This window comes from Harpia harpyja, chromosome 4 (genome assembly GCF_026419915.1).
Source record: "Harpia harpyja isolate bHarHar1 chromosome 4, bHarHar1 primary haplotype, whole genome shotgun sequence".
NCBI classification, from domain to species: Eukaryota; Metazoa; Chordata; class Aves; order Accipitriformes; family Accipitridae; genus Harpia; species Harpia harpyja.
In genome coordinates, this window is record NC_068943.1 from 50,061,129 (window position 1) to 50,073,797 (window position 12,669).

The following is a 12,669-nucleotide window of genomic DNA, read 5'->3' on the forward strand; positions in this document are numbered from 1 at the left end:
TGCTCAAAATATCAGATGTGTAAGTTGAAATTGCCTCAAGGCAGCTTAATCTTATACGGGAGGAGCTGGCATAGTGCATAACCCAAGCAGAAATGGGCCTTGGCAGCTACGGAGGAGCAGCAGCGTCTCTGGGACAAGTTGTTCTGAACAGTTTATCGCTCGTGTGAGCTCACGCTTGCTGTGTTGCAAAAAGACCTGGGGAACACGTCTGCTTGTTTGATCTCAGCCTGATATTGCCCTCGGTGGAGCAATCCTGTGCTTTATTTGAAACTGAGCTGGCCTTTCAGGGAAATCCTCGATGGCTGCTTTCTGCCTGGGCTTTGCAGTGGTAAGGAGGTCTATGGCACCACCCCCAGGGTGGTGGAGGCAGGAGGCAGAAGCAGTCTTAGAGCTGAGAAGGGGAAGAAAACAGTTTAATGAAAATAATGGTTTCTCAAATATTGGTCATTCTCTGTTTTTTGCTGCTTTTTGTCTCTTCCCCCTTCTCCCCCCCCCCCCCCCCCCTGCCCCGATTGGGATGGGGCGGGCAGGTTTTGAAGTGGTCTGTGCATCACAATGTTCAAATCAACTTGGGCGGTTTGGTGCCTCAGGACTCATTTCTGCTTCGTGATTGCTTCATGCTGAGACATTGCGAGGGGTTATTTGGGGGAGAATTAAAAGCTTTTTTGTTGTTCTTCTGGATGGTTTTTGGCGCTGAGAAAACCTGTAGCTCTTGCAAAACGTTCAGCATCCCTGAACTTAAACACTATTGTAACATCAGACCTCACTGGATTTTGGCTTGAGGCTTGCATCCGGAAGTATTAAAACACTTGTGTTAGGAATGTTACCCTCGATATAAATTTCCATATAAAAACCTCTACTTGTAATTTCTCCATATATTCCCCTCTGTTTGTCTCACCCTTATTTCTTTTTATTGCTGTTTCTGCTTGGCAAACACCACCACAGTCCTAGGTGCAATGTCAGCCTTTGAGGGAGCTTCTGCAGGGCAATGACGTTTTAAAAATAAATAATTTTTTAGGCTTCTGATGGGCTCTCTAGGGCTTTTTGCCCCCTTGTCTATGCCTGGTGAAGGAAATGTGTGAGCAGTGGGATGGGGCTTTGGGTTGGGGTTGACCTGGGTGGGGAACCCCACAGACTTCTCCTGTGCCTGGGTGGCCACAGCTGTGGCTTTTTGTCTGTGATGGGGCACCTTGTCCCTGCTTGGTCTCCCCTGCACTCTCTCAGTCCCGCTGCGGCAGGCAGGATGGCATTTACACCTTTAAAACCTCCTCAGCTCTGTACTGGCGAAGGGCTGTGTGGTTGTTGGCTCCAGCCTCGGCGCTGCAGGGCATGATTTCAACCATGTCTATGGAGACCAATTTTCAACATCAAAACAAACCAGTGTAAGTGGAATTTATATTACCTTTTAAAAATGCAAGTCAACAGAGCTGAGGACTCTGCTTCGAGGAAGCCTCTTGGGTTTGTTCAGGGAATTACTACAAATATTTTACATCCTTTTTGAGACTCCAGGCAACCTCAGGAAGTGTCTGCTGAGGACAGCTGTTGAAATACCCCAGATTGCATAGCTGATCAGTGGGATTTTGGGGCCTGTGCTGTGAGAAAGCACCCCTCTGTCACCAAATATCCTACACTGCTTGAAAGCACTGTCTAATTTTCAGAGGCAGGCTGATCTTTCTAAACATCTAGATAGTATTTTTCCTCCCTGAAGCACAGTGTTTTCAGCTTGAGTGATGGTGGTCAAGAGCAATCGGAGCAAAAGCCTTGATCCCAAGTGCCTGAGTGTGTGCAAATTTGGGTAAGCCCAAAGGTGAAGAAATACTCTACCAGCCAGAGATGGAAAATATCCCTGCAGTGATGTCACAGCAGTGGAAGGGTTGAATTCAGATAAGAAAAGGCTGCAGTGGAGGATGTGTTGGGATGCTGCTCAAAGCCCATTGAAGAGGCAGGTTAAAGATGGGTGAGAGTGGGCTGGGGGTGCTCCACCCCTCTCTGAAATGTGCCTTGAGGACTCAGTGCTCAGACTGAATATCTTGGAAACTCAGTAAGAGATGCTTAAAGACAGAATCTGGAAATTTTACAAATGCGTTTTGGATTTTTCCCAGGCTGGTTAGAGCTTATGCCATCTCCCACAGTACAGGGAAGAGAAAGACATACCAAGCTACTGGACTTAATATTTGAAAATAGCCTGGTTTAGGGATTTTGGCCTAGGTATGAGCATCAAATTATGTCAAGATGAATAGTGACTTAACTGCTAATTTTATGATAGAAGAAGGCTGTGCCAACAAGCTGCCAGCTTAGAGATGTGTTTGTTATCTTGGTGCCTTGCCGGCAGGTGGATTTGATTGGGATGTTGGTACTGGCTGGATCCTTGTTTCTTTACATATCAGTATTGCATGTATGTATTGTGCATCTGTAATGTGTATGTGTGCATAATCTTTCAGGAGAGCTTTATTTTCATCTTTGCCATGATGTGAATGTGGTGCCTCTCTAGCTTTTCTTTATGGTTGTATGCAAACAGCCTTTGTGCAAAGCGCAAGTTGAAGCTTCACAAGAATGTCACTGTGTCCTTTCAACTTCTGCCAACTCCAGACATGGGGGAAAAAAATTCTTAAACTGAGCAAGGAAACATATTCCTGAAAAATGTTTACTTGTGATGGAACTGGGCAGCTTTCAACCTGGTATGATGGAAATTACCAGCCAGCAATGTCTCTACTGTATAGCAGGGGGAAAAAAGGGTTGTTGGTGAGGGAGAAGCTTCCTGATAAAAGTGGGAAGCTGAACCGCAGCCAGTTCGCTAAGAGATGGAGTGGGCTCTCAAAATGTGATGGTCTTGCAAAGGTTTCGCTGTGGTTTCAGTCTGATGTTTCCCAGCACTAGTGGGGAAAATGATGCACGAGTCTGGCTTGCAGTAAGACATCAGCATATGTCAGCTTGATCTGCTCTCTGCAGAAAACAGAGGAAACTGCGGCCTTTTGTGATACATTAGCAGAAACTACTGCTTGATTGTCCATGAAATTTCAGTGCTTTATTGAAGATGTTCACTGTATAATTTAGGTCTTCCCTTTTCAGCATACCAGGGCAAAGGCAGAAATCTTCTGACCCCATTAAAGTTTCATGTTACTATTTTGATCCTTGTGATTTGGTTTTTAGTACAAAATCACCGGCCTTGCTGTGAGTACTCGGCGTGTTGCTTCATGTTTTCTGCTGCCTACCTACCTTTGCCAGCTTTTAAAGCTCTCATGAAACAAAACAGCCTTACTACATATTGCAGGTAGTCTTCAGACCGACCCTGGGTTGCAAAATTGTCTGGAACTTGGTTCATTACAGGAAGAGAAAGCAGCAAATGCAAACTTCAGCCTCAGCCTTTGAATCACTTCTGTAGTGGGTTGACCCTGGCTGGATGCCAGGTGCCCACCAAAGCCGCTCTATCACTCCCCCTTCTTAACTGGACAGGGGGGAGAAAATATAACAAAAGGCTCGTGGGTCAAGATAAGGACAGTTTAATAAACTGAAAGCCAAGGTCGCGCGCGAAAGCAAAGAAAAACAAATGATATTATTCTCTACTTCCCATCAGCAGGCGATGTCTAGCCACTTCCTGGGAAGCAGGGCTTCAGTACGCGTAGTGGTTGCTCCTGAAGACAAAAAATGCCCCCCTTCCGTCTCCCTTTACTTAGCTTTTATATCTGAGCTGACGTCATACGGTATGGAATATCTGTTTGGTTAGTTTAGGTCAGCTGTCCTGGTTATGTCCCCTCCCGAGATCTTGCCCTGCCCCAGCCTGCCGTTGAGGGGGGGGCAAAAATGTTGGAGAGACAGCCTTGATGCTGTGCCAGCACTGCTCAGCAGTAGCCAAAACACTGGTGTGTTATCAACACCTTTCTAGCTACTGATGCAGAGCACAGTGCTATGAGGGCTGCTATGGGGAGTATTAACTCCATCTCAGCCAGACCCAATACAACTTCAAGGGTCAATTCATGTCTAGCAAGCGTGTCCAGAAACGGCTTTCCTAGGAACACCATTATTTGCAATGATCTGGTTCCTGCTACCTTCTCCCAGGCAGTGACTTTAAACTGGGCAGAAGTTAAATTCTGCTCCCTTGAAGCTGATTCCCCCCCCCCCCCCCCCCAAGCATTTGCTGCTCACAGAGTTTGCTTTAATGCTTTTGTGGCCACTTCTGAGCTGGGTGCAATGGCTTGTCACCAAACATGGTGCTGGCAGTTCACCATGGACCAACTACAGCAACACACAAAAACATTACTAATGCAAACGATGGACTTAGCATCAAAATGCTTTGTACAGGCTACCTCCCTTTTTCTTTTTGGTGCGATTTTCAGGTTTTAGGCATTTGGCATCATAACATTGTGCTGATGGTAGAGCTTCTGGCAAGGGTGTGTAACAGCTTTGGGGCTGCTAACAGCAAACTGCAAATGTTTCCTCTGTGCCCGCAGGTGCTGGGGAAGAGCTTCTGTCCAGGACAGCCATGTATTTAATGGGTCTTGGGAGGCTTTTCTGTGAATTTGTGCAGTTATTTTTCAGACTGATCTGAGCTTTAACATTCCTAACATCCTGCTGTAGGAAGGGGTCAGGGGGATGGGACCCAAACTGCTTGCTGTGTTCAAGATGTAGTGGATTTACACAACTGTGTAAATGTTCGGCTTTTTCCCTGCTCCGTCCCCAGTTATTCCTGATGCTGGATTTGCTTTCTGGAGCTGTGGTTTCCTTTGAGTGGTCTGTCATAACCTTGACATTATCCTCCTGAGATGTGGTGGTCAGTTCAGAGTCCTTTGCTGTTCAAACAAAGCTGGGATAACTTTTCCCCCATGTGCATCACTTTTACATTTATCCCCTTTGGTTTATTTGGCATTTTTTGCTCAATATTTGGAGTACTGCAAGGTCCGTTTTTCCAGAGGATGCTCATCCTTACCTGAACAACTGGATATCATTAGCAAAATTTGCTGTTCCCCCTCCTCTATCCACTTCTTTCTTCAAGGCAGGTCCTTTGATACGTTGCCTGTAAGAACAGCTCTGGCACGGTGGTATTGCCAAATTCCTCCTCCAGGAACGCGATAGAAAGCTTCATTTCATTTTTCTGCCATGGCATTATCTTTTTTGCTTGTTCCTCTAAGGTGTGGGTCACTCCTTGGCCCCATCAGCCTCCTGGGAGGTTGCTTCTGCTGTGGTTGGAAGAGGCTTGATTTGCTAGTCCAGGCATTTGCAAGTTGCTCCTTTGGCCTGCCTTGTTTGTTTTTACGTGTGACCTTCTAGATCTCAGGAACATTTCTATTTTCCTCATTCGTATATAACCTCAGCTACTCAGAGGATGACTTATTGATTTTAATAATGCCTTTTACCCTGCTGTTTTGGTATGTTGGCTTCCCCTCTGCAGCCCTTACTCTGAGCTTCCAAAATCTGTTTGTTTTCCTAGTTTCCATGCCGCCTGCAAGAATTTCGCTCTTTTGACTTCCCACTTGGGTGTTTGTTGTATATATTCTGTATAGGAAACATTCCCATATATTGCACATAGATACTCCAGAAACACTCAAAGTGCAAGAAGAAAATGTGACCCTCAAGAGGAGGTGGTCACAGGTTCAGATGTTTCTGGAGTGGCATTGGCAGGATTTAGACCTTGAGGTGTCTGTGTAACTTTCATGATTGTGGTTTCAGAGTTTAACAGCATAAATATGTTACTTTTGTCAACCGAGCTGGCAGGCTGCTAAATTTGAAAGCCTTTCTGTATGCTTGTTTGGGTGTACAGATGGGGATGGTGCATGCCTTTGCATAGGGAGTTTTTGTAGACCAGAACTGCAGAGGCTTTAGGGGGTATCTTCAGGGGGAGAAAAAAAAAAAAGAATGTTTCATTAAAGCTATGCAATTAAGTGCACCAGAGTGTGTGTTTGCAGGGCAGGAGCTGCTGAAGAGCTTAGCTGAGAGCTACACCTTTCACTTTCAAAGGTCTGATCTGAAGCATGTTAGTGGGAATGTTTGCCCTGTTTGAATACATACGTACTGTATGGTTATGTAGAAATTACAAAAATATTATATTAAAATTAAAATATATTAATTATCCAGATGTATTTTGGGGAGGGAGCAGAGATGCAGAGCACTCCCCTTCCGGGACTGTTGAGATTCTGGATCAGAAAGTGAAATAATTTCTCTCTCAAGCGAGAGCAGAAATGGCATGTGACTGACAGTGTGACTGTGTTTACAGACAAAACCTGGAGCGCACCTAAGTTCAGTATTTTGATCTGCTGGAAGCATTGCTGTGTGACTTGGCCACACAGCCCCTAATCCAGTATCAAGGTGTTTTCTGAGATACCAGAGAATAAATCAGGGGAAGCCTTTAACTGACTACTTTGTCATGTTGTTGTGACACAATGTTTGCAGCTTTTTCTGCTGAGCAAATATACACAATAAATGGGAGGCTTTAAAAAGATCTAACTTTGAGATCACTTTATGTACCTTGAACAAGTAATTTTTCTTAATCTATATCAATATAAAATCAGACTGTATTTTTTCCCATGCAAAAATGATAAAAGCTGTTGTACTGTCCTTCAAATTTGCTTTAGCAACAATAAGCCAACTCCATTTTATTAAATAGCTTTCTTTCCTCCAAATATATACAGAAACGTTTGCAGTATAAACATCTTAACTAGACATCTGCTTTTCCCCAGATATAAAACACAGTTAACTTTTTGCCCTGTTTCTGTTCACTGGGGCTGATAACTTTTTCTGCTGGCCAGATGAAATAAAATTGGGTTTTGTACCAGATGCAGTACAGTTCAGTTTTGCATTACGCAGGTGTTCCCCCAGCTGGGGAGTGTGGAAACGTGCCATTTTGCTGAGATGATGGTGAGGTTTAGAAATGTTAGGGCGTTAAAAATAATTCTCTGTGTTAACAGTGGGCTTTGTCCCTGGTGGGCTCCATATGCCGAACAGCTGACTGGGGCAGCAGCTGTTCTATATTTTAATAGGAGAGTTATAAAGTTAGCAACATGGATGATCATTCAAAACATAAGCAACTCTTTGCAGTCATGGAAACAGGATTCAACAATAAACTTGCATTTGTGAGCCTTCCAAACAAAATAATCCCACTGCACTGTGTTCAGGTGGTCTTGGGGAAGTAAATGAACTTGCATTTCTATTTCCTTAAGTTCTGTTTACTCAAAGTCCTTTTTTTTTTTTTTTTTACTTTTTTCTCTGACTTCTATTTCTGAGAAGTTATTAAACTTTGCATGTGATCCTGATTTAGATTCTTCTCCAACAGTGACAGAGATTTATATGAGAATCTTTCCTGGAGCGTGTTATTGATAATGGTCATGCCAGTAGGATATAGCGAAGTCTGAGCAAACACTTTGCTCTCATGTAATTTCTTGGGATTTCAGCATCCCTTTTAATCCAAGTAGCCATTCAAACTCTTGCTGCATGTTTGCTGCAGCTCTGTATCCTTTGCAAGGAACATACAAAGTCCTGCTTTCCTGGAAAATCAGACGAACCTGCAGGTTTCCCTCCTAACAACATGCAGGTTTTCTAGCACAGTGTGGCATACAAAAGCTCTCCTTGTTCGGGTTCTGAACCACCTTCTCATTTTGATTACAGGCTTCTTTCGGACACTCTCACGCTCGATCACATACTGCACCCCTATCCAAAACAATACCAACTACCTTCCAATTTCTGCACAGCCCTGCTGTAGTCCCTGTCTTGCTCTGCTGACCTGTTTGTGTTTTGGTTTGGAGGGGCTGCTGTTATTTCAGCTCCCTGCTTCCATAAAAGTGCTGTGATTAATGTTGTGTGTGGAGAGCAGTGCCCACACCCAGCGACTGCGTTTAGGTCTCAACCAACCTGTAGCAATATATTGGCAAGTGGCTGGATCTCTGCTCCTGAGCTGTGTGATAACCTCTGACTTGGCTAGTTTGGGCTGTAAGTGATCTTATATAGACCTGAATATTGCAAACAGATGGGGAGTGGAGTGGTTGGCAGGACAGTTTGTGTGAAAATAAAATGGGTTAAGCCAAGTCTACGCGTACAATGAGTTGTGGAGGAACAAGTGGGCTGAATGTGGCTTGGGCATGTGTATGACCTACAACTGCCTCGGCTGTTCATGCCATTTGATAAGTATATAAATGTTATTTTTCTCTCTATATAATCAATTTTGGGTCATTGTCAGATAAGAGATTTAGCAGAGATTTAAAAGGAAGATTTAAAAGTGCTAGTGACAAAACTGGTGTAAATCTTGGCAGAGCACGAAGGTAGAGTAAATTCTTGGGGCAGAGTCTGGCAGCTTGGGGACGTTGGGGATGATTTGTGGCTGCTTAATTCACTGCAGGGACCAGCCTGGTGCCCTGCAAGTCCCAGGACTGAAGGAAGAAAAGCCACTTCAGCCTCCTCTCTGCACCTATCAAGAGAAAACTGCCCATTTTAAACCTAGAAACAACAACAAAATTGATTGTTTCTTGGAATGGGCAATGCTGAATTACACAGTTTGGGAAGTTAAAAGTTGGTGTAAAAGAACAGTGCTGATTCTGGGGGTAGAGGGGGATGCTTGAGGGCCAGCACAGCTCATTTGTGAGGACAGACTACATAGAAAGAAAATGTTAGTTGACAAACTAAGTATGGAGGTGAGCATGTGCTGCTTGCCACAAGAATCACAGGGAGGAGGAGGAGAAGGTTGGAGGCATTTTGCTCAGTACATGTGTGGGATGAGGAGTTGCCTTTCAAACCAAGCGGATTTGTAGTGATGATGAATGGGGAGGAATCCCTCTGGGGAGAGGAAGGAGCTTCCTACAAGCCAAACTCTCTATATCAGAGCATTTTCACCATGGAAAACACCAATTAAATCCCTCTGTAAAGCAACTGGGATTGTATTGGTGAGCTTCTCTCTGCAGAGAGGGTTGAAGGCTACCTGGGGTCTCACCCCACAGCTCCGGGGCCCCAGGCAAAGAAAACGTGACCCAGTGCCAGGACTATTTTTTGGCCTATGCTACAACCATGTGCTCTGACCCTTTTGGCAGATGAAGTATTTGTTTAAAGCCACAAATGGCTGCCTGAAGGAATGATCATTGGATAATGGGGTCCTGCTCTGCAATTTGTTTGAGTGTGGGGGATGTGTCACCCTAAACCAGAGCGGTTGTGGCCTGTTCTAAGCTATATTCTGGAGCAAATTTTTTGCTGTCTTGCTGTGCAGGACCTCTGGATGCCAAGTTGTCCAGCCATGCTCATTGCTTCTTTGGACACATCCCCTGAAAGCAATCACTGAGGGTGATTGACATAATAAATATGAATCTGTGGGTCTGCACCACAAGAGGGGTTTTTTTGTGTATAATGTATGCACTATTCACAAATATAGAAAATGAATTTTAAGTAGAAAAGAGGCTCCTTCCTGTAAATCAGCAACTAACTAGCAATGTGTGTATGTTGGTATATTTTACTTTTTTTTTAATGTCAGTAAAACTAAAACTCAGTAGGTAATACGTTTGCCCTTCTACAAAGGAATTGTGGTTTTAGTCTTCCATGAACTAATACTGTATGGACTGAGATCTGGGTCATTCTGACTCTGCAGAACTCGATCGGGCTTTGCTGACTCCTGCAGTAGCTGACAATTCAGCCCTCTAATGCAGCTAATAAAATACCTCAAAAAAGACTAAATACAATACGGTAGGAGATCTTTATTAAAAATTTTGTACATCAAAGGATTAACTACTACATTTTAAACAAGAAATAAGATTTTACATATTACAAAAGATGTTATTAGTTCTTGAATTAGAAATAAATTTTATGAACACTGTACATGATACATTTGAGTTGTAAGAGCAGGAATAGGACCGAGTGCCTGAAAACGATATAACTTAATAAGCAAATGCACTCAATTCTTAGTATACAACATAATATTTCTGGAAAAATAGCATGTTAACCTCTGTCTGAAAATGCTGTACCCCTCTAACCAGTAACTACCAACAGTGTTCTCAGGAGAAAGCACAGACACATGTGCCCTGTGTGGTGATTTTCCATTTGGAGTTTCTTCCCTTGTTGGAGAAATTTTCTTCCTATGGTCTGTTTTTCTTGGAGAGAGCAGAATGTTATTATGTGGTATGGCTAACACAATCTGCATATAAAAACCCAATGCAAAACATTTCTCACAATGTAATTTTACCTCCAACCTGGATTAGAAAAACCAACCGTGATAGCACATAAATGTCTAAAGAAATAGATTTTTATTGACTGTTATCTTTTGTTACAAAGTAGTTAAAGAAATATATTTTAGCTTATCAGATAACCGTTACTTTGTGTATCATTCATACTATATCATTTTTTTCTTTTTGAGATTGCCAGTGTAGCTGCATTAGAATTTAAAATAAAAACAACATAGAAGATCACCTTTTAATTGCATGACCTATTTGGCTAGGAAGGTTGTGTGAAGTTTTACAGGATAGTATGAACGTACAGTTCTCATACAAAAGCATAGTATGTATCTAGTCCAAGAAAGGTAATAAAAAAGATTTAAATCTTTATACAGAAAGTGACAATGCCCATGTTATACTATGGAACACATCTACTAATTTTGAATTACAGGTGTAATGTGTGGATTAAAGATATCAACTTACTAAACAAATCTTAAAAAAGAGAGCAAAATCTATAAATAAAATAGTAAGTGCTTTCTTTAAGATAATATTCTTTGGCTGCTTTAAGTGCCAGTGAAAGGGGTATTGAAAACCACTAAAATGCGTAAGGTCCCACTATTATTGTTAATCTTAACACCGAGCTTGTACGATAATTCAAACTGTTGACTGTTAGCATCTCCAGATCCACAATGTGTTCTCTTGGTCCTGATAGTGATTTCACCAGTACAAGCATTGCACTTACGGCGCTTGTTTGCTGAAAGAACAACAACAAAAAAGTTTAATTCGGTCAAATCCAAAACAATTCCCTAGTTGCGTCAAGAGAGTGCTTGTGTGTTACTACACTGTAAAAATGCTCTGTCTCAGCAGAGATACACAATGCAAGTATTCTTTTAACATTTTTAAATGGCCATGACTAATCTCACACCTGGCTTTGCTGCAGGGAAAACTTTACCTGACTAGGGCTCAGAGGAATAAACTGCACTGCAAAATCTGTTCCTGGTTATGCTGACTCTCCTAAAGGATGTGAAAAGTGGTAATCTATCCCAGGATGGTCTTTGTTTTTTATCCCCATCTATCAGCTTTTAAAATATATGGAGAATAAGTAAAACAAGAGAGACCTAATGTGTTTAACAGTGATGTAGCTTGTTCAGTGGAGGGAAACCTTAAGTCTATCTCATGGCTTACACTCCAGAAGGAGTCGCGCTCCCCTTGTAAACACTGGGAATTTTTGCAACTGGTGTGCCTGTTGCCATCCCCATCTTGTACTGCTCTGAAGCTCTTTTCCCAGTGTGGAATCATGCTGGGGAACATTGACAGGCCTTGTCTGTGGCATGCTGCTAGTTTGTTAAAGAGCTTCATGATTTACAGATGATGACAAAAGGGTAAACTCCATCTCTCCCTTCACCTACTACAAATATTTTCTCACCATGTCAAGTGAGTAGGGTATACAGATGAATCCAATCCATCTGCTGTATCTGAGACCCAGCTAAGTTTTACTAAAACAATAGGAATAACTTCTAAGTAAGCCTTTGTTTACTACAGTCCCTTGGCAGGAATGAACACATGCTTCCTTATTTAAGGCCTGTGATTTGTTGTTGGGTGGCAACAGAGTATTTGAATTGTTAGTCTAAAGAAAGGCAGTCCGAAGGCTAGATTGGGGTCTAACCCAAACTACAGCTGGAGTGATCTTATTCTTTTTTAAGCAAATAATTGTATTTTGGGGGTAGGTATGGGGTTTTGATATGTAATCAATCCAGGGAAAAGCACTGGATTATAGGTTATACCAGAACAAGTGAGACAGAGATGAGTAGTTCCTTGTTCCCATCTTGGGGAAACATGGCAATGCCATATCTTGATACACTTTTTGGATGTATTATCAAAACCCCCTAATGTTCAGATTTGAAGAAAAATAAAAAATGAAAACCTTCCTATTAATATATTTCTGATAGAACCTTTTTGTGCTGATTCTGTTTTACTGAGTGTAAAGTCACATATGAAGCAAAAAGGATTTCCCAGGAATTTGTAAATATTACAAGTGTCCAAGAAAATCAGATTTCTTCCAAAAAATCTTAAAAAGCAGATGTTATAGACACTTTCATTCATGCGTATCTACTTGAATGCATTATACCAACAGGAAATACTGCTATCGTAAGTCATTTGAACTTTTGTGGTTTTCTGAAATAGTTGCAGCACTATGGGAAAATAAAGGTTTAAATATGTCTCAACACAAAACCTTTGTAAATTGGCCAGAACTTAGCACTCTAGAAATCAGTGCCCCATCCCAAGCTATTATTGATTTCTTTACTTTTTTTGCAAAAATGAGAAATTTAATTAAAGTAATTGTACAAGGCATCTTTCTATAATCCTCTCCTAAATACATACACATGGGGTTGGTACAGAGAGTGAAAAGCATGAAGGTATCTCATTTGAATCTGACATGGGTGTCTCAGGATTGCTAAATATTCATGATTGCTACTAGTGGTGTATTCATTTGAAAGAAACAGTTTGACTCTGTTTAGAGTTGTCAGGTAGAAAAGTAAAAGTCTTTTTAAAA

At 42.1% G+C, this 12,669-nt stretch overlaps 1 protein-coding gene across 2 annotated transcripts in view; it reads right to left on the minus strand.

The window, feature by feature from the left end:
* Window positions 1-9,647: 9,647 nt before the first annotated feature.
* Window positions 9,648-12,669, minus strand: part of EFEMP1 (EGF containing fibulin extracellular matrix protein 1) — a 49,638-nt gene continuing 46,616 nt past the window's right edge. For both annotated transcript variants that reach the window (XM_052783991.1, XM_052783992.1), the window contains one exon: window positions 9,648-10,869. In XM_052783991.1, the coding sequence (XP_052639951.1) occupies window positions 10,711-10,869 (159 nt within the window). In that variant the 3' untranslated portion in view covers window positions 9,648-10,710. The remainder of the gene's footprint in view (window positions 10,870-12,669) is intronic.